General features: G+C 44.3%; 1 protein-coding gene across 1 annotated transcript in view; it reads left to right on the top strand.

The window, feature by feature from the left end:
- The first annotated feature begins 502 nt into the window (after window positions 1-502).
- The window catches only part of Ulk4 (unc-51 like kinase 4), a 480,002-nt gene continuing 458,093 nt past the window's right edge, over window positions 503-22,411 (top strand). Inside the window, exons 1-8 of the mRNA XM_008849437.3 lie at window positions 503-718; window positions 3,293-3,472; window positions 9,388-9,487; window positions 9,930-10,069; window positions 13,041-13,203; window positions 18,716-18,817; window positions 19,351-19,434; window positions 21,333-21,408. Coding sequence (XP_008847659.1) covers window positions 3,335-3,472; window positions 9,388-9,487; window positions 9,930-10,069; window positions 13,041-13,203; window positions 18,716-18,817; window positions 19,351-19,434; window positions 21,333-21,408 — 803 coding nt within the window. The 5' untranslated portion in view covers window positions 503-718; window positions 3,293-3,334. The remainder of the gene's footprint in view (window positions 719-3,292; window positions 3,473-9,387; window positions 9,488-9,929; window positions 10,070-13,040; window positions 13,204-18,715; window positions 18,818-19,350; window positions 19,435-21,332; window positions 21,409-22,411) is intronic.

Below are 22,411 nucleotides of genomic sequence, written 5' to 3'. Positions count from 1 at the left end.
CAACCTGTTTCTGGATCATATCATGCGTTACAAAGGGCCTAGAAAAAACAGAATTCTTTCTCAAAAATGGAAAAATTATGAAGGATTCAGGCCGTGATGCTGCTGACGTAGGTCCCAGCAACGGCCGTGGACTCATTCTAGAAAGGGTCAGGGCCTTAAAATTGGGGCAGGGCGGGGCAAACCCCGGCTTCTCACTTCCGGCCCCAACCAACTGGACCGGAAACGCTCAGCGAGTCAGCATCCTGGTTTCCTTCTGGCAGTGTCCCGGTTGCCATGGAGACGCGATGCTCAAGCTCAAGCCTAAACACGGAGTGCTGCTCTGGCCCCAAGCTCCGTTACTGTTAATTAGAGTCCCGCCTATCTCCAGCTCTCCCAGCCCTGGCTCTGGCAGGCGAGATCATTCTAGAAGGGGTGTGAGTTACTAAGGAGGGACGCTCCAGGTCGGGCACTTCCGGGTCCCAACCAATAGGAACTGTAGCTAATCAGCCAATCAAGACTCTGCTCTTCTTCCCGCGTTCCACCGGTTGCCTTGGAGACGGAGTGGGCGCATCCAAGCGTCTAGGGGAGCTGCGCTCCAGGACCGCGGGGCTTCTAGTCCTCCAGGTGGGCCGGGCGCGGTCTGTTTCCCCCGGGCCGCGCTGTGGCCTGCTCCGCCGGGAGGCCAGACTGCTCTGGACCAAGCCCAGCTCACCCGTCGCTTGTCCCCACCATCCTCCAGGTGGGTGAGCAGTGGCTCCGAGGCCTCCGTGGCCGGGGAGAGCCAGGCTCCGTCTTGCGCTGGGGTTATATCCCTGACCAGCTTCATCCCGGTGGGGTTCAGATGCACTGGTCGCTTCCTCCAGGACCTGGGTGCAGGGGCACCAGGGATATGAGAACTCCCTGGTTCGAGAGCTCAAACTTATGAACGCCACTTCCTCAACCCCAGAGTGGGCTGCGAAGACGCGGGATCACAGCGTGTTTGATGCTCCCAACTGCTTGGGGTGGTCATGAACCCCCAGCCTGGTTGATGTTGGTGCTCCCCACCACTTGTGATGGTCATGAACCCCAGCCTGGTTTATGTCCATGGTCCTTGATGACTGTGATGGTCGTGAGCCCCCAGCCTGGTTCATGTCTGTGCTCCTTAACTGGTTGAAGTTGAAGTTCATGAACCTGGCCAGGCATTGGAAGCTGCCAACTTGCTGCCTCAAGCTTCCCGGTACCCAAATGGTAGGAGATCTAAGTGGGATTCCTAGCTTGCAGTATTCAGTCTGTAAGTGCTGTGAGGAGGAGCATTTGCTGAGTTTTGAGCACCCTGCCTACAACTGTTCAGTCTTTAAGAATATTGGTTGGGTCAGCCATGCAAATTTAAAGAGGGCACAAACTCAGAGGCTTGAATTAACTGATTGAAAGTCTTAAATTTTAAAATTACATTTATTTATGTGTGTATGTGTGTGCATGCATGTCCCACTGAACATGCGGAGGTCAGAGGACAAACTTGTGGGAGTCAGAACTCTCCTTCCACCATGTGGTCCCAGGGAATCAAACTCAGGTTATCAGACTTGGTAGCAGTTGCCTTTAATGCTGAGCCATCTTGCCTACCCAGTTTCTACGGTCTTGATATGTAGATTATTCCTCCCTAAGGAATACAAGTGCATGAAAGATTCTGAGAGTAAACACTTTGATTCTATTGCAAATATGTAGCTTCAGATACCAATTCCACTGTTTAGCTTCAGTTCTAAATGCCATCTAGTCTGATTTCAAAACTGTATGGAACCTTATCCATTCAAGAAAAAGAAAGGTGAATGTTGCCTAAGAATTTCAACTCAACTGCTACCAGCCACTCCTGTGGGGCATGCCCAGCCTTTTTTATTTTATTTATTATTTTTATTTTTATGTGTATGCACGTATTGCTTGTATGTAGGCAAGTGCACCTGTGTCATGCAATGCCCATGGAGGACAGAAGAGGCTGTCAGATCCCCTGGAACTGGAGTTATGGACGGTTGTTAGCTGCCATGTGGGTACTGGGATTCGAACTTGGGTCTTCTGCAAGAACATTCAGTGTTCTTAACTGCTGAGCCATCTCTCTAGCCCCAGTGTCCAGCCTTTTGAAAGTGTAACTCAGTTGTCATTTACAAAGTTCACGCTCGAACTGCACAATCGAATTACTTTTAAAAATTGTAAAAAAACAAAAACCATATTATAAATTTATGATTTTGTGTTGAGCCACATTCATAGCTGTCCTGGGGTGCATGTGGGATATGTCCACATGAAGGATGTTAAAAAGATTGGTTATAATTTTTTTTTTTTTTGCTGGGCATGGTGGCATATTCCTTTAATCTCAGCACTTGGGAGGCAGAGGCAGGTGGATCTCTGTGAGATTGAGGCCAGCCTGGTCTACATAGTGAGTTCCAGGTCAGCTGAAGCTACAGGGAGACCCTGTCTCAAAAACACAAAACAAAAAACTTGATTTAAAATGGGCGTTGACAAACTTAAACAAAAATATTACATTTTCTTTTATGTGTGTATGTGCCTGGGTGGGTTGTGTTTGGGTGAACATGTACACACTTGTGGAAGTCAGAGAACAACTTGGGTATCACACTCAGGTTGTTAGACTTGGTGGCAGGCGCCCCTGTCTGTTGAGCCATCTTCTCAGACACAACAGACTTTCTGTAAAAGGTGGATAGTGGTGGTTAACAAAAATATTACATTTTCTTTTATGTGTGTATGTGCCTGGGTGGGTTGTGTTTGGGTGAACATGTACACACTTGTGGAAGTCAGAGAACAACTTGGGTATCACACTCAGGTTGTTAGACTTGGTGGCAGGCGCCCCTGTCTGTTGAGCCATCTTCTCAGACACAACAGACTTTCTGTAAAAGGTGGATAGTGGTGGTTTCAGGCTTCTGGAAGTCCAAAGTTTTTTTTTTTTTTTTCCCTGCATTTCTTTTCTTGATAGTAGTAATGATTCTGACTAGGCAAATTGGAATTTCAGTGTTCTTTTAAAATAAGAGTGATACTAAGGTACAGTGGAGCGAAATCTCACTCATTCCCTGAATTTGCTACTTGTGTTAAAAATAACTGCTATTTTCTCTATTTCTGTTAAGATCTTGTTGGGATGAAGTTGAATATTGGTCTGTGGGTTGTCTTTCATATAGCTTTGTTTATTCTATAAAAAGAACAATTTTAGTCTCCAATACTATTAGGTGGAACCTCTGAATTTATGAAATCATCAGACTTATTTACATGCTAAATATCCTAGGTTAATTAATAGTGATTAGTGTGCATTTATCCCTCTCATTTATGTACTCTTCATTAGCTGGAGATGCTGTTTTAGCACATATAAGAAATCATCCGTGACATGGAAAATTTCATCCTGTATGAGGAGATTGGCAGAGGCAGCAAAACTGTTGTCTATAAAGGGCGTCGGAAGGGAACCATCAATTTTGTCGCCATTCTTTGTACTGAAAAGTATAAACGGCCTGAAATAACCAACTGGGTAAGTCATGAGTGTCTTTACGCACCTATGGGAGTTGGAGCTATAATCAGAAAGATCTGGAAATTCCAGTATAGTGATACATGCATGTCATCCATTACTCAGGAGGTGGAGACAGGAGGATTGAGAGTTCAAGGCCAGCCTGGACTACATAGTGTGACCCTGTCTCAAAAAACCAAGGGGTAAGCTGGTGTAGTGGCGCATGCCTTTAATCCCAAATCCCAGGCAGAGTCAGACAGATCTCTGTGAGACAGAGGACAGCGTGGTCTAGGCTAGCTAAGGCTGTCTCAAAAAACCACCATGACCACCACCACCAAAAAGCAAGACCTCCAAAGCACCATAAAAAACAAGGGATGGAATGGTTGCCTGTGCTCAAGTTCCTGAATTCAGTTCCTAGCACTCATATAGACAGACAGACAGATAGAGCAACAAAATAAAATTATCATGTAAACAGAAGCAATTGAGCATACTCTTTCAAATGCCACATTTCAGTCTGTAATGTGACCCTTTGTCTGCTCAGTGCCATTCGTCCTGAGTAGCAAGTGATCAATACATGTAGATAGCTCTTTTAGTTTTGGTATCAGGGAATCTATATTAGACATTTACTTTTATTTATTTTTTAATATTTTATTTTTTATTTTTATTTTTTGTGTATGCGTGTTTTGCCTACATGTATGTAAGGGTACTACATGCATGCAGTGCCCCCACAGAGGCCAGAGGAGGGTGTTGGATCCTCTGGAACTGGAGTTATGGATGGTTGTTAGCTGACGTGGGTGCTGGGAATTGAACCTGAGTCATTTCCAAGAGCAGCCACAGTGCTCTTAACTGCTGAGCTATGGCTCCAGCCCCAGACATTTATTTACCTTCAAAAGTTAGTGTATGAGGGCCAGTGAGGTGGCTCAGCAGGTAAAGACTCTTCTCACTAGGCCTGATGACCTGAATTCAATCCCTGGGATTCACATGATGGAAGGAGAGAACCAATTTTTGAAAGTTGTGGCACCCCCTCAACAGTTCCCCCCAAAATAAATAAAAATGAAAAAGTTAGTGTATGGCTATGAAGCTTTCTGAGGCAAGAACCCTGAGGCCTGCTTTGAAGCAACTGACTCACATTTCCTGGACCATACCTAGCTTTTTTCTTTTTTCATATTGTGTTACACAGTATAAAATTTTGTATTGTGAAATTTGTTGCCTTCATGTGCTCTGCACCACAGGTCTCTGTGTAACTGTGTGTGCTTCACCACCATGTGCTCTGCACTGTCAGGTCCCAACTGAGTTTGATGACTTTTTGAGAGATATGTACAGTCGTGCAGTCCTTCTCCAAATCAAGGTGTAGAGGATGTCCATCTTTCCAGAAAAAGCCAAAGGCCCCTTCCGGCACCTCATCCCACAACCCCCTCCTAGACCTGATGGGGACCTGAATATTCAATATTGCTATTATTATTTAAGCATTTTTGTTACATTTATTTGTTGTGCACATGTGTGTGTGAGCATGTGCATATGTGTGAGCACATGTGTGCCAGAGCATGCCTGTAGAGTCAGAGGACAACTTTTGGGAGTCTGTTCTGTCCTTCCATAATATGAGTTCCAAACTCAGGGTCTCAGGCTTGGTGGCAAGCACCTTTACCTGTTAGCCATCTTGCTGGCCCAGTGCATTTTCTGTATTATAAGAACATATTTATACTTCTTTTTTTTTTTTTTTGGTCTTTTTGAGACAGGGTCTCCCTGTATCCCCAGCTGTCCTGGAACTCATTCTGTAGACCAGGCTGGCCTTGAACTCACAGAGATCCGCCTGCCTCTGCCTCCCGAGTGCTGGGACTAAAGGCGTGCGCCACCACGCCCAGCTGTACTTCATTTTGTTGGAAGGAATCTGCATGCACGGGTGGCCAACAGGCTATTCTGAGTTAACCTTAAATCTAGATGCCATCTGTATTAGTCAGGGTTCTCCAAAGAAACAGAACCGGTAGAATGAATATATGTGTATAGAGATTTATCAGCTTAGCTCACAGGACAGAGTCCGAGTAGTCCTACAATGGCCGCACCACACTGGAGAGGCTGAGAATCCGTAGTTGCTCAGTCCACAAGGCTGGATGTCTCAGTAGTCCCAATCTGGCACTGAAGGTCTGACAAATTCCAAAAGATCAGCTAGTCTTCAGTCTACAGCAGCAAGACAAACTCACCAGCGAGAGAGAAGGCAAGCAGCAAGAAGCCCAGCATTCTCCTCTGCCATGGCCTTTTATACGGGCTGCCATCAGAAGGTAACGCCCACATTTAGGGCGTGTCTTCCAGCTTCAGATGATCCAATCAAGAAGATCTCTCTCATTTCAGTTAATCCCAGACCCAGTCAAGTTGACACCTAGGATTAGCTATCACACCATCCAACTTGGAGGCTGAGAAGCAATGTAAGACTGGGTGGCCATGGTGTTTGTGAAGCCTCCTGCTATATACACACACACACACACACACACACACACACACACACACACACACGAGGAAGGTGATAAAGAAGACAAAACCAAACTTGGATTGATTGCCTGCTCCCTCCTTCTCCTGTAAGCTCTTTGAATGAGGCAGAGATTAAGGATTCAGCTCCTGGTTCTGTGCATGTGGTGGGCCGAGAGGGCTGCTCACATGTCATTATTTCTGCTAGTGTATGATAGCTTCGCTTGTTCTTGAACCTCAAATGAGTGAATCGCTGGTGTGGCTCTCCTGTGTGTCCCTTTCCTTAAGACCATTTTTTGAGACTTACCAGTTTTTAATTTATTGTTTTTATTTTTTATGTATGAGTATATTGCCTGCATGTATGTAAAGGCACCTATGTTGTGCAATGCCTGTAGAGGTCAGAAGAGGGCGTCAGATCCCCTGGAAGTGGAGTTAGGATGGTTGTCAGCTACCATGTTGGTGCTAGAATTGAACCCAGGTCCTGCACAAGCAGCCAGTGCTCTTAACCACTGAGCCATCTCTCCAGCCCCTGGAGCTATTTCTTTGGTCATGAATTAGATATAAGGTATGAGGGTTGTGGTCACCGGCTGTGGCTGCTCTCCTCCGGCTATGGCCACTCTCCTGCTCTCACCCCAGGGCTGGTGAGGAGTCTGCGCCGCATTCAGATGCAGGAGACCAGGTTCAGTGACACAGATCTGCTTTATTGCAGGAAGGCACAAGCTTATATAGGGATAGTGGTCCAATCACAGCACAGCAAGTAGGATACTTTATTAGCATAACAGGTTTAGCATCCTGTCACAGTACAGCAAGTAGGATACCTTGATTCCAGGGGTGGTGATTAGGGAGTGGTGAGCTCTAGGCATCAGTCCCATGATCTGCCAATGGGAGCAAAATGTCATAAGGCATTCTTTGTGGCTCCAGCAGTCAGGCCGTTGCCTCAGGCCTGCTATATAGCTGTGATAAGACTTTCACCCTAGGCTCAAGCCTGTCTTCCACAGAGGGTGAAGCAATGACAATTTTGGGGACTGGGCTGAGTGAATGGTGATGCCTTTTATTGTTTTATTTTTTGGTCTTTCTGAGTCCCTGTAGTCCCAGCTGGCCTGGAACTCACAGAGGTCTGCCATCCTCTGCCTCCGAGTGCTGGGATTAAAGGCGAGTGCCACCGCGCCTGGCAGATGCCTTTTACTGAGGGAAGAAACCTTAGGAGAAGGGTGGCTTTGATACTTTAATTTTGACAATTTAACTTGACAGTGAATTTGTAAAGAAGACTTTGGATACTTGAGTCTAATTTAGAGGCAACTCTGGGGCAGAGGTGCAATTTGAGCATCATCAGCTTACAGATGCTAAATCAGTGTGACGGGACTGAGCACCATTTCTGTGACACGTAGAATGTGTAAAGAGACAAAGACCCAGCACGAGAGCAGAAGAAAGCACCAGGGTATGGTGAGCTGGAGAGCAAATGGGCTAACCACCTTAGGGTGACGGCTTCACCCTCTCTGAGCCCACACTGACAGGCTCTGGGAAGCTGCAACTGTAGTTCCTGGACTCCTTGGAGCTAGAGTTCTAGATGTGATTCTAATCCTGCATACTGGATGCACTGGAAGGAGGCTTGTGTTGCACACTGATAAGTGTGCAGGGAGATAGGCCCCGTGCAACCACCTGCCTGAAGAGCTCAGGGCCTGTGGTTCCAAAGAAGAGGCAGAGGCCACAGTCCAGAGCTGCCACCTGTGACAACTATGCTAGCAGGGTCCTGGAGTGTCAGGGGCCGGCTACTCCCTTGGTGGCTCAGTTTTGTGGTGTGGTTTTGGGACTCTTCTGGAAGTTCATCCTAGGTGCTCTTTCCTGAACCTTCCTGACAGTTGTGTGAGTTACCTATGCCTCATTGGAGTTCTTTTGTAACCAGAGTGAATTCTGTTTTCTGTAACTCAAGGCATTGGACAAATGTGTGGCCCCGTGGAGGTCAATGAAAGAGCTTCAGGGAGAAGAGAGAAGTCATCTGTGGAGTCAGCTGATGAAGTGAAGGCCGAGGGCAGGATGGAGAGGAGACCTGTGGTCTTCAAGACAAGGCTTCGGGGAACTGACAGGGACGGAAGCTGGAGGTGGGGTAGCGGGACGGGAGGAGAAGGTGGACAGCACTCTGGCATTGCGCTGTATCAGGGACTAGAGAAAGGGGATAAGTGCTGGGTGGGTACCCGAGGCTAAGATGGAAAGAACTTTGGGCTGCTGACCCTTGATGGGGACCTTTGTTTTCTCTTATGTGAAGCAAGTCCACCATGTGTAAGCTGGTCCCACCTATCATCTGTCCCCCTTGTCCTTACTGCTTTGTTCTGTGCTCAAGGCCCTTTTAGAGCCTCTCGGTGGTCACTTCAGCTTGACCCTCCTTGGCAGCTTTCTGGGTGGGTAGAAGGCAAAGGATTGATCAGAAGTTAGTTGGTGTCTTGAGTAAAACCCCTTTAAAGGTTTCCTATCTCAGTCAGTGACTTCCTTAATATCTTGCTGGTGTCTGGAGAAGGCAAGGAAATGGTTTCTGGTTAGGCACAAGGCTGCCTTTGGCAAAACAGAGTTCTCTTACTAATGACATAGGTGAGGTGGATGTTAGGTAAGCTGCTAGGAACCTTTTGGCAGAGTATAATCATTGCAGAATGTTTGTATACTGTGGAGAAAGACCAGCAGGAGAAAATTAGACTGTGTGGATGAGGGGAGAGGAGATGGCAGAGAAATATGCTGGAGAGAGAGAGATGGGATCCTGTGCAGTTCAGGAGGAGGTGGTGTTGGCTTTTGAAAAGAATGATGACAGTTGTGGTAGGTGGACCTAGGAGATGAGATGCAGGTGGCCTAGGGGATTGTCCATTTTGCTCTGTGATGCTAGGCAGTGGCAGGAACCGCAGTTCCCAGCATGCCATGCAGTCATGTGCAGGAGCAGATCCGCCAGTGCTCCATGTGACTATATTCTTGGCATGTTTTGGACATTGAATTTGGTTCTTTTCTCATTCCATCATGTCTACAAAAATACATGCTGTGTAGGTCAGCTATTGGACAACTGACTGTGAAATAGACCCTGTGTTGTAAGCGTAGTTTAAGTGGGCAGGGCTAAGCCATGCTTGTGGGTGAGGTATGCGAACTATATCTTAGAAATACGATGTTTTCAGCTTCCATTGGGTTTATTGTGCATAATGCCATTGCAAATTCATAGAACACCTGTAGTTCCACCAATGAAAGTAGCTGTTCTGGTCTTTACTATTGATTGTGTACTATAAATTATGCTTTTGCAATTTGTGTTTACACAGATACATTGTTCGTTAAGGTCACACATCATTTGCAGTTTTTCCTTTGGCCAGCCTTGGGAATCATCTTTTGTAATGGCTGTAAACAAACCCCATGGTTTTCTCTTCTGCTCTTCAATTGTAGTTAGGTGTTTCTTAAATGCAAGTGTTTAAGAACTTTTATTAAGGAGTGAATGCTAGATGATGTTTTCATAGGTCCGTCTCACTCATGAAATTAAACACAAGAACATTGTGACTTTTCACGAATGGTATGAGACCAGCAATCATCTCTGGATGGTGGTGGAGCTGTGCACAGGTAAGAGCACGAGATGTGGCATGCATGGAGCCATCTTGTACCATGTTGGTTAGAGGGCCTGCTCCGCTGGGTCCTCCTCTGTCTCTACTGCCACAAAGCTTGGGTGTGCTGTCTCGGTCATTTTATTTTATTTTTTAAAATTATTATTTTTTATTTTATGTGCATGAGTGTTTGCCTGCTGTATGTATAGTGGCAGTGGAGGCCAGAAGAGGGCATTGGATCCCCTGGAACTGGAGTTATGAATGGCTGCCATGTGGGTGCTGAGAACCAAAACCTGGGTCCTCTGTAAGAACAGCCAGCGCTCATAGTTACTGAGTCATCTCTCCAGTCCCAGCATCTCCTAAATTTTAAATATGAGACAAAATCAGTGTCTTGGTCATTTTTTAAATGCTTCCCTCTGTGGTGTTGGTGAGGATGAATGATCTGAATCAATTTCTTGCAGGTGGTTCTTTAGCGACAGTGATTGCTCAGGATGAAAACCTTCCTGAAGATGTTGTGAGAGAATTCGGGGTTGACCTGATCACTGGGTTGCACCATCTCCACAAGCTTAACATCCTCTTCTGTGACCTTTCTCCTGGGAAGGTGAGCCCCAAATTCCGATTTCCTAATGGCTGTGTCTTACTTCAGAGTGCTTTCTCAATGATACTGTTTTATTTTTAAGTAAAATGAACTACATAGTACCTACATACAGCTGCCTATTTAAGTAGCTTTTAGGACATAGAGCCTTTCTTTCCTACAGAGCTCTTGCTGCTTATGTACTGTGAATGATGAATCCAGTGTGTATGTCCGTCTATAAGACTCTGAGCTCTTGTAGCCTAGTATTTATTTATGACCATGACTTAAGTTTGACAGTGTCATTCCAAACTGTACACATGATTCCTGATACTCTAGATCAAATCTTTTTTTTTAACATTACTTGCAAATGTGTTTATGTGAGTTGTGACCCTCTTCCTCTTGTGGCCTGCCCCCAGGCTGACACATGGAAGCTACATTGATCCTGCAGAAGGCACCCTGCATCCCCTGCCATGGCTTCCATCTCTGTGATGTTTGCAGTGTGGTTATGAGGATTGTGTATCACCTGTAGGTTAAACTTTTAGGGCACTTTCTGGTAGCGTGCTCAAAATCAACGGTGGCCCGCACTGTTTTATGTGTGCACGCTCTTAGCAATGTGCACATCCATGTTGCAGTGCAGTGAAAGCTGAGTGTTTGATTTGCGGATTTGTTTTTATAGGCCATCTGTACAAGAAAATAATTAAAACTAATAAGGGTAACTCTATAAAAGCCTTGTGTAACACACCAGAGTTCTTGTTTGAATTATTCATAGACTTAACCCCAGTCTGCTGCCATTCAACTGTCATTAGTGGGAAAAGCAGCTATGGACAGTATGCAACTGTGTGGCTGTTTCAGTAACTTTATAAATTTATTTATGAATTTATTTGAATTTCATAGAATTTTCACATGTCAATAACTACACAGAGCTGGGCATAGTGGCTAATGCCTGTAATCTCAGCACTTGGGAGGCTGAGACAGGAGGATTGTCATGAGTTCAAGGCTAGCCTGGTGTACATAGTTCCAGGGGACAGCCTGGACAGCAGATCCCATCCCCCAAACAAAAAACAAAACCAACCTCTCAAAGAAAAAAAAATACAAAAACACACAATGCTTATTTACTTTTTAAAACCATTTAGAAATATAAAAAATACTCTTGGTTCACAACTGTATGAAAACAGGCAGGGCTGTGGCAATTTGGGCCTGAGGCTGTATGTGGGTGTCAGTTAATGAAGTTTACTGTGACATATTCAAGCTGGTTTGTCATGTACTCTGTGCTCTATAAAACAAGGATTGTGAAAGGTTGGGCAGGATTCCTGTTACTACTAATAAAGTTTTATTAAAACACAGCCCTGACCCTGGCTTATATGTTGCCAGTGGTTGCTGTTTTACAACAGTAGAATTGTGGAATCAGGACAAAGATGGGATCAGACGTTGTCATGGTTTACTAACAGACATCCTTAGTAAGTATTAGTGTCTAGAAGTTAAGGGCCAACTGCAAATTGCTTTTCAAAACAGAAAAGTCACAAGACCCATTGCAATTGTCCAGGAATATTTTGAATGACTTGGAGGAAATGACATCACTTTCTGGAGTGGTTTCCACAGTCACCAGCCAACCTCTGATCACAGGCTACCTTGGCAGACTTGAGTCAGTCACAGCCCTTTGCCTGTACGACTTCAGAGAATCCCTGTGACAGTTGCAAGAGTTAGGCATTACTTTTCCCATTGTACATGTGAAGCAACAGTCCTGGAGGAGGTTGCTAAGTCCTCTAGGGTCAGACAATAGGTAAGAGGAGGATGTGGGCTTCAAACCCAGCTCTCTAAAGTACCCCAGTTTTAACTCCACATTTTTCTTCCTCTCTTGACTTCATCAGGCAGATGAGTTTTCAGATCCTCTTACAGATGTCACTGAGGATTGGTCAGTATGGGCTTCTCTGTAAACACCCATCCCAGGTGTTTGTGGGGAATTAGACCTAGGACCCCTCAAATACCCAAATCCAGATGCTCAAGCTTCACAATAGAATGGTGTAGCATTTGCATGCAACTATGCACATCTTCCTGTGTGTACGTTTAAGTCATCTTTACATTAATTAAAATTTTTTACACTTATATTTTTGTGTATGTGTGAGTGTGCTGCAGTGCACATGTGGAGATCAGGAGTTGATAACCTGTGAGAGTCATTTCTCTCTTTCCACCATGTGGGGCCTGGGGATCCAACTCAGGTCCTGAGTCTTGGCAACAAGTGCCTTTACCTATTGGAGCATCTTACCAGCCCTTTATATTACTTTTAATACCTAATACAATGTGAATGCTGTGCTCTGTAAATAGTTACATTGTATTATCTTGGGTTAATGGCAGGAAAGATCTGTCTGTACATGTTTCGTATCGACACTATGTTTTTTAGAGATGAGGTTTCCCTGTAGTCCTAGCTGGTCTGGGACTCACTATGTAGATCAGGCTGGCCTCAGTCTCACAGAGATCTACCTACCTCTGCCTCCCAAGTGCTGGGATTAAAGGTGTGCACCACCACACTTGGCTAGTCTAGACAGTTTTTTCCCTCAACTAATTTTGATCCATAGTTGGTTGAATTTGTGGATTTAGAACTCAAGGGTATAGATGGCTGGCCATCTTTATCTTTATTCCTTATCTTTATGATACAACCTGTGTTTTTATCTTTCCTAAGGTCCAAGATTCCCCTGTGACTATATGATGTCTGAAGACATTCAGAAGTGGACAGTGTCATTAAAATGTGGATATATTTTTCATTACCTTACCCACCCCCATGTCAGTTTTATTTAAAACACAAATACTTCCCAGGATCATTTCTAGAGTTCATTAGCTTCTTAAACAAACCCCAAAACAGACAGTTGTAAGCATTTTTCTGAATTGGGACAAAGCAAGAAAGCAGTGCTCAGAGTGTCACTGTGTCATTGTAAGGGGCACCGGAAGCTGTGGATTAGGCTGAACCTGCTTCTGAAGACATGATGTCTCTCAATCTTCGCAGATACTTTTGGAAGGGCCTGGCACATTGAAGTTTAGCAATTTTTGCCTGGCAAAAGTGGAAGGTGAGAATCTGGAGGAGTTCTTTTCTTTGGTGGCAGCAGAGGAAGGAGGAGGTGACAGCGGAGAAAACATGCTGAAGAAAGGCATGAAAGGTAGAGTCAAAGGTACGTGGACCTGGTGGCCTAAAGACCGGCACCCAACACGCATGCTCAGAGTGGTGTCAGACTTCCACTTTGCCACTCAAACACTGTGCTGAGAATAGTAATGGCAGGAGAATCCTGAACACATGCTAGCTTCATCCCAGGCCTGAAGCTTCCATGTGCTCTGATGCTGTGTCAAGCATAAGGACCTCAAGTGCCGGTGTCTTGTCCTTAGTGCTTCTCTTAGTGCCCAGTCTCTAGAACAGGATAGCCTTTATTCAGCCCTTAGGCACACTCTAATGGCTTGTTTGGTGCCTGCTCACAATTGCTGAGTGGCTGCTTTTTGCAGTTGAGGCAGATTTCTAGGAGTGTGTTCTTGGCTGGTGGTTTTGACAGTGAGGGAGGACCTGAGGTGTTAGGATTACAATGCTTAGAGCTAGAGAGGTGGCTCCATTGGTAAAGTGGCTCATGCTGAACAAGCATGAGGACCTGAGTTCATCCCCCAGAACCCATGTAAAAAAGTAAGGTGGGCCTGTGCATATTTGTAATCCCAGTGCTGGACAGGAGAACCCCTGGGGCTCAGCAGCCAGCCAGTCTAGCTGAATCCACAAGCTTCCACTTCAGTGAGAGACCCTGCCTCAAAAAATAAGATGGAGAGCCATAGAGGACACCCAATGTCAATTCTGGTGTCCACCCGCATATACATGTGTACCTGTATGTATAGACTCGTAGTCATACAGACACAGGCACATAGACCCACGTACAAACACAGCACAGACGCAGAGAGACACACACAGACACAGACACAGATCCCCCCCCCCGCCAGGATTACTGTACTTAAACTGGGTGTGGTTGTGGATACCTGTAGTCCTAGCACTCAGGAGGCTGAGGCAGGATTGTGAGTTCAAGGTCAGGCTGGGCTATAAAACAAGACCCTATCTCAACCCCTTCCTCAAAGGAAAAAAAACCCAAAATAACAAAACAGAAACGTGTATTTAGGGGAGAGTCAGAAGTGACATTTTGTGATGCTTTTTGGTGGATGTGATAAAGCTCTGTCCTCAGTCTTCACAGGGCTCCTGAGGCCACTGAACCCTCCTCTATGCCTCCTACCACTTATCCCTCCCAACTTCATGTGCTCTACTTGTTCAGTTTTTATTTAATGTATTATTTACTTTATGTGTACAACTTATGTAAGTGTTTTGCCTGCATATATGTAAGTGTATTCATGCATGTGATGTCCACAGAAGCCAGATGATGGTGTCAGAACCCCTGGAACTGGGGTTACAAATGGTCATTAGCCACCATGTGGATGCTGGGAATTGAACTCAGGTCATTTTTTTTTGTCTTTTTGAGACAGGGTCTCCCCGTAGCCCCAGTAGACCAGGCTGGCCTTGAACTCACAGAGATCCACCTGCCTCTGCCTCCCAAGTGCTGGGATTAAAGGCATGTGCCACCACAACTGGCCCCAACTCAGGTCTTTTGTAAGAGCAACTAGAGCTCTTAACTGCTGAGCCATCTCTCTAGCCCCTCTTGCTTTTATTTTTGTTGCAGAGCGTTAGGGATGGAACCTAGAGCCTGAACATGCTAGGCCATGGCTCATTCAGGGAGCTTCACCTCAGCCTTCCTGCCCTCTCTTTATGTTCAGACAGTACACCCTGCTTGCTGTTTCCTGCTGTGTCCTGTGGCTACCCACCCTGCTCCCTACTCCTGTTCCTCTTCCAGCCACCAGCTCTCTCCAGGAAGACTTCCTTACTTCCTTGCATCTGTGTTGGCAGGATCTTATCAGGCTGAATTTGTGGATATTGTTTTTTTCCTTCAGAATATTCTGCGTATAAATTTATCATCAATCTTAACTCATAAAATTAGAATATTCTGTGTATTCATTTTCCTCCCATTTGATTTTGAATATAAAGACTTTATATTTCTTTGTTCATTAGTGCTTTTATTTGATTATTGCACATTTACTACAAGCAATTAGGCATGTTCCACTGTTGTAGGATGATGTACTCTGAGCATAGCAGCCTCCATCGTTATCAGAGCAGCTGTGCCTACCTACAAGAAACTCAAGTCGACCTGTTGATGGTTGAGGTTTCCTTGCCTGAAGGAAGGATGTGAGGAGAGTCATTGGACCCTCACCTGACTTCAGTTCCTGTCCCTCACCTCTCAGCCAGCTGTGTATAATTCTGCACTAGTTGTACGTGGCCATGGTAATCTTCGGAGGCTCAGAGTATATACACGGGGGAGGTTGACCGAGGATGGAGTGCCCCATCTGTGTAGCTGTGGGATGTGCAGCTCACATCCATGCAGGAGTGAGACTGCTGCTGTGGCTGCGTTGAGGTCACCCATACTCCTCACTCTCACCCGTGCTCTGTCAGTAAGCTCAATAAACTCATTGCTTTCCCTAGTTGGATTTTGGTGGTGTTGGACTTTGGTTTGTTGTTGAGCACCAATGGATACAGGGTAGGGTTGCATCTGCCTGCAGCCAGAGCCACCAGGCTGGAACAGTGGAAATCTAAGAGCATGAATGCAGTTCGCTGTGCTTTTTCTGCTTGCCTCTGGCCTAGGAGCATGACAGATGCAGCCTCCATCAGCTTGGGCCTGGGGGGGCCTGGGGATCTCAGCCCCTCCATCTGACTTGGGATGGATATGGAGTTTGAATAAAACACCATGTTTGCTGTTAAGCCGTTGGGATTTTGGTGATACTGCTGCCTCAGTTATTCTACTCAGTGTAATCAAGGTTCTTTTTGTGACTAAGTAGATAACTGTATACACACATATGTATATGTACACACATCTATGTACACATAGGCCTGAATGTGGTACTCTTCTCAGATTGTTTCCAAAATGCTTATCTTCATAGGTACTTTCTGTAGCATTGTCTGAATAGGAGACAATAATTGTTTAAACCTATGATGATACAGGTATAAGAAGTGATATATTATTAGGGATATATTATTATTTGTATATGTGTGTGTATATGTACTTACTTGTGTGGCTATGTGCAGGTATGTGTATGTGTGTGTGTGTGTGTGTGTGTGTGCGTGCATGTGGAGGCCAGAGGTCAATGTTAAGTGTCTTCCTCCATTGCTCCAAAACATTTTTGGAGACAGAATTTTTCATTGTACTTGGAGCTCACCTGTCGTGTTACAATGGCTGGTCAGTGAGCTCCAGGTGATGCAGGAATGGGTTCATTTTCTCTATCAATTAAAGAATTAAAAGGCAAGAAAGAAATGTTACCAGAAGTCTTTGGGAGTCTCAGCCATCCTATGATATCTGGGAAATTGGGGCCCCCTCTTGGGGTTCTTAATCTCATAGTAAAAGAATTTAAGGATGCGCACAAATGGAAGCCTGAGGACAATTTATTACTGATTAAAAGGAAAACCTCAGAACAGGCGAGCTGTAAACCTCTCTGCTGCCTGGAAGGGAGGAGGAGAATGGCGGGAGAAGGAACACAAGCCATCCTGCGTGAGACAAGGCACTGTGGAGGTCAGCCACCTGGGGCAGGCAGCCATCAGTGGAGGGGAGCTTTAGAAAAAGTTTAGGAAGTTAGGGAGTTTAACAGCATACTCAGGCTCAGCCTGACAGCTGAAAGAAAAGGAAGAGAAGAAAAACTTCAAGAGAAGAAAAAGTTACAACTTTCTGAGGAAAGGTGGACAGACCCAGCTGAACCTCATGGTGGCTCCTGGAACTGCACTAGGGGGTGGGAATTCTGCGAAGGAAAAAGCACATTACCTTTTTTTTTTTCTCAACGCATATTTTTTATTGAATTTTTGTGCATTTCATATAATACATCTTAATCATATTTAGACCCTTCCCCTGCCCACACCCGCATAGCACCCCCCCATTCTTTCATTTATATTAAGGCTTTTTGAGTCAAGTTTCTGTATCCAGATGTCCCTTGGTATGAATTCATCTACTGGAGTCTAGTCAGTCTATCTAGAGTCACTCTCTTAAAGAAGATCAACTCTCCCTCCCCCAGCAGTAATCAACTGCCAGTAGTTCCTCAGCTAAGGCTGGGGCCTCCTGCTTATTTCTCCAGTTGCTGGGGTTTTGTCTGATTGAGTTTACATGGGTCTTGCGCATGCTGTCATCATTGCTGTAAGTTCATATGAGCAAGTTCCCAGAGGCCTGGAAGACCAACCCTCATACCCATCGTACACCAACCCTGGCTCTTACGATCTTTTTGCCTCCTCTTCTGCAATAGCCCCTAGGCCGTGGGTGGGTGAGGTTTAATATGGGAGTCCTATCCAGGGACACACACTCTGCAGTCTCTTATTCTCTACACTTTGGCCAGTTGTGGCCTTCTGTGTGCATTGCCATCTGTTGTATGAAGAAGCTTTGTTGGTGAGAGTTGAGGGATGCATTAGTATTCTCTACCCCTTGTTCCACTAGTTCCATGAGCCTTAGGTGTAGCGGTTCCATTGTAGATGTGTCTCTTAGGGTTGGGCATCTCACAGACAGTTAATCTCTCTATGTGACCAATTGTGGAACTCTGTAAATGTCTCCATCTGTTGCAAAAAGAAGCTTCTTTGATGAGTGGTGAATGGTATACTTGTCTGTAAACATAAGGATCCATATTTCGTTCATATTTTGCATATAATAAGAAATTACATTTGTCTAGGAATGTGACAGAGGTAGGATTTTTTCTAGGATCTTTGATCTCTCTAGCCACGTGTATTTGGCTTTGTTTACAGTGCCACACGAGCCTCCCCCCGATTAGATCGCTCTTGATAAAAGTACCACTACTGTACTGCTATAGCTTGCTGTGCTATGCAGGTCATTGCTGTGGTTATTAGGCTTTAAAGCAAGGTTGGAGTACTGATTGATTTTTTTCCCTTAGCAGCTTTCCTAGTATCCTCTAGAACTGTGAGAGCTAGTCTTCAGGGAGGAGGCTTCCAGGTCATTTCCAGCTTCATTGCTCCAAGTTCCGGAAAAACACATTATCTTAAAGTGAACCTGCCTTCTTAGGGGGTCCCCTAGCCTGGTCCCTGACCTGCCCCACTGGATTAACCCTTAAGGGAGGAGACAAGGGCATTTCTTCACCTAGAGGAAGGTTCCATTTTTTACAGAGGGATCCTGTTGTTTCTACCTCCCTCAGTCCCCATGACTTGTTGGTTACTTTTGAGACAGGGTCTACCCTTGTACCCCTGCCTGACCTGGAACTCTGCATATAGACTAGGCTGGTCTCAAATTCACAGAGATATGTACTGCCTCTGCCTCCTGAGTGCTGGGACTAAAGTGTACCACCATTCCCAACTGGAACTGGTTCTTTACATGGGTGCTTGGGGATCGGAATTCAAGTCCCCTTGCTTGCAAGACAAGCATTTTACCAACTGAGCTCTCCTTAGGTGCCATAAAATGCAATCTTAACATTAGAAAGCCTTTAGGGGTATGAAGTCCTCCTAAATGAAATTTTACCCCTATGCTATATGTTGTTTCCCTCCTGTCTTTTCATCTCACTGGCCCTCTCCCAGGTAGGTTTAAGTTAGAAACAGTCCAAAAGGCTAACCAAGCTGCTCCTGTCTTTGGTTTCCAGGCTCTCCGCTCTATAGAGCACCAGAAATCATCAAGGGGACCGACTTCTCCATCACCAGTGACCTCTGGTCTTTGGGCTGTCTGCTTTATGAATTGTTTTCAGGTGCTTACTTTGTGGTTCAGTATAAAATCAAAATGAGACTAAGAAAGCAAACCATGAGTTTAGTCTGTAGTTTGCAAATGCTTGGTTTTACACAATTTTTGTGTATACTGATTTGGCTAAATTGCTTGGTGTTGGGCTTATAGAGGCTCTTCAGAGCATTTTGATACCTACAGGTATCTAGAACATTGGAATACGTCTAGCTTTTGAAGACTGCTAGCAGAAATTTTTGTGACATTGGCTTCTGTTCAAATCACTCAGATGTGTTGAGTGATCCATAAAGCCTTTGATCGTGGTATTGACCCTGTGTGAATTTGCTTATTTATTTGGAAAACTAATTTTGCATTAGAGAAGTATAAAAATATATATGCAGTGTGTCTGGTAGGCATTTAACTATTAATAATTGCTTTTTTCACAATAAATTGTATGAGTCTTATATAATAGGGTAAATTCCTGTGAAATGTCTGTAGCTGAGATAAGTTTTGAATTATTGGTGATAGCAAACTGTTTAATTTTGCGAGTTAATGTGATTTCAGGGAAACCTCCATTCTTCTCAGAGACGGTTTCAGAATTAGTTGAGAAGATTTTGTATGAAGATCCGTTGCCACCCATCCCAAAAGGTAGGTTTCCTCTCGCAAGCACAGCTGATTCACACCTCACCTCATTAAAAGTACACCTTCTTCCAAAGCTGTTTTATTGATTCATAAACTGCCAAAGTTTTATGTGTGTGTATTTGTTATTTTTTAGTAATGAGTTCTTTCTCTTCTACTTCAATGCACTATATATATACGTATTTTTTATTTATGTGTATGTATGCATTGTGTATGCACATGCACATTGGCAAGTATGTGTGCCTGTTCAGAGGTCAGGTTCAGGTGTTCTAAAACTCAGGAGTCCACCTTTTTTTTAATTAAAAAATTTTTTTCTTTGTCTTTTTGAGACAGGGTCTCCCTGTAGTGGGGCTGGCCTGGACTTACTATTTGACAGGGCTGGCCTTGAACTCACAGAGATCTGTCTGCTTCTGCCTCCCAAGTGCTGGAATTAAAGGTGTGCACCACTATGCCCAGCTTAAAATTGATTTTTATTATTTTATGTTTATGAGTGTTATGTTTACATGTATGTAAGTGCACCTGTGTCATGCAGTTCCTGCAACAGACAGAAGAGGGCATCAGATCCCCTGGAACTGGAGTTATGTACGGTTGTTAGTCACCATGTAGGTGATGGGATTTGAAACCCGGTCTTTTGCAAGAACAGCCAGCACTCTTAATTGCTGAGCCATCTCTCCAGCCCCATTTTTTAAATTTTTTTGAGACAGGGTCTCCCTGTAGCCCCAGCTGGACTGGAACTTGCTATGTAGACCAGGCTGGCCTCAAACTCACAGAGATCTCACCTGCCTCTGCCTCCTGAGTGCTAGGGTTAAAGGTGTATGCCACCAGGCCTGCAGTACCTCATTCTAAAAGAAAAGATTTATTTTCATTATTTATACATATCTCTCTGTGTGTGTGTGTGTGTGTGTGTGTGTGTGTGTGTGTGTATGTGTGTGGGTGTGTGTCTGTGCCCATTAGTACAGGCACCTGAGGAGGCATTGAATCCCCTGGAGCTGCATCTATAGGTGCTTGTAAGCCGGCTGATATGGGGCTGGAAACCAAACTTGGGTCCTCTGTAAGAGCAGTAACCACTCTTAACCAGTTAGCCATCTCTCCAGTTCCAAAGTTATGTTTGACAGTAGTCCTTAACTGATAGTTCTTTCTTTGCTACTCTCTACAGAAACTGAAAACCAAATGCTATTAACAGTTTCTCTCATTTAAGAACATGAATTATTTGGTTATCCTGTATCACAAAATAGATTTCAAGAGCTCAATGCTTTCTCTTTGTTTTTATTTTATTTTATTTTTTTTTGGTGTGTGTACTATTTATTTAATGTGTGTACTATTAAATTCATATCCTATGTGGTTATATCTGGTGTGTCTAGGAAGAAATCAAGCATTTTCAGCCCTTGATGAATCTGAATGTACCTAGGAAGTCAAGAGAATCTTTTAAATTAGGTGTAATTGTCATATGTTAAGAATATCAGAACTGGGGCTAGAGAGATGGCTCAGTGGTTAAGAACACTGGTTGTTCTTGCAGAAGACCTGGGTTCAAATCCCAGCACCCACATGGCAGCTAACAACTGTCTGTAACTCCAGTTCCAGGGGATCTGGACAGCCTCTTCTGATCTCTGCAGACATTGCACAACATGGGTGCACTTATCTACATGCAGGCAATACATGCACACACATAAAATAAAAATAATAAATAAAATATTTGAAAAAAGAATATCAGAACTTTAATCATGCAAACTTAAACAATGTACTGCTGACAGTCATCTTAAAGAAAAGAAAGACCAAGGAAGGCATGTTCATAGCATAGCATAGCAACATCTTATCCACATTAGGCAAGAGCCGCTGTAGGATATTAAAGTTGGTATTGGCACATTCATCTTACCACCCTTTCATTTTGGAAATTCATTTGTTTATAGATTCTTCACTTCCCAAGGCATCCTCAGATTTTATTCATCTGCTTGATGGATTACTTCAAAAAGATCCTCAGAAGAGGTATGAACTGTTATTGAAGAAGTGGGATCTTACTTTACTCATGTGTTTTATAAACAAGTGTTTTTCTGAGATGGAGTCTCATCACATAGCTCCAGTTGGCCTTGAATGCAAGATCTTCCTGCCTCAGCCTCCTGAGCACTGTGGTTACAGGTCTGAGCTCTTCCTCCTCTTCCTTCCTTCTTCCTTTTCTTTATCTTGTCTTCTTTTCCCCGCCTTCTCCCTCCTCCCCTTCTTCCTCTTCCTCCTCCCCCTCTTCTTCTTTCTCCTCTTTTTTTTTTTTTTCCATGTTGGGGCAAGTGTTCTTTCACTGAGCTATAACCCCAACCCAACACAACAAATAACTGTTCAAATTAACTGAAACAAAAGATGTCTGAGTTTGTCTTAGGGTTTTTTTTTAATGTCCACTTTGTAGGCATCTTCAGTGATAAGGAACTTGCATTGTTTCTTTTTTCACTTATTTGAACAATTGCCCAGTTGATGTATTTGCGACCCTGAAGTCCCAGAAGTGCATTTCTTTCCATTGTATGTTTCAGGACAAAACTGTTCAACTCTTCTGAATTAAGAGTCATATTGTGCATACAGCTGATGTTCTGTTAACAGGGAATATTTTAATGTTGCCTTTATGATTTTTTTGGTCTTTTTGAGACAGGGTCTCTCTGTAGCTCCAGCTGTCTTGGAACTCAGTATGTAGACCAGGCTGGCCTTGAACTCACAGAGATCTGCCTGCCTCTGCCTCCCGAGTGCTGGGATTAAAGGTGTGTACCACTACATCCGGCGTCTTTATGATTTTTAAAAATTTATTTTTTGGGGGAATTTCATACATGAGTATTGTATTTGCATTGTTTCCACCCTTCCCAGTTTCCCTTCAACTCTTCCTGTATACCCTCTCCCTCAGAATTTCATGTCCTCTTCTCTGATTATTATATATATGTCCTAGTTTGTTCTTCATTGCTGTGACAAAACACTCTGAGCACTACCAACTTGGGGAGGAAAGGGTTTATTT

This window comes from Nannospalax galili, unplaced genomic scaffold, assembly GCF_000622305.1.
Source record: "Nannospalax galili isolate Female #2095 unplaced genomic scaffold, S.galili_v1.0 scaffold443, whole genome shotgun sequence".
Taxonomy (NCBI): Eukaryota; Metazoa; Chordata; class Mammalia; order Rodentia; family Spalacidae; genus Nannospalax; species Nannospalax galili.
The sequence above is the reverse complement of the archived record's forward strand: the minus strand, read 5'-3'. Positions and strand labels throughout refer to the sequence as shown.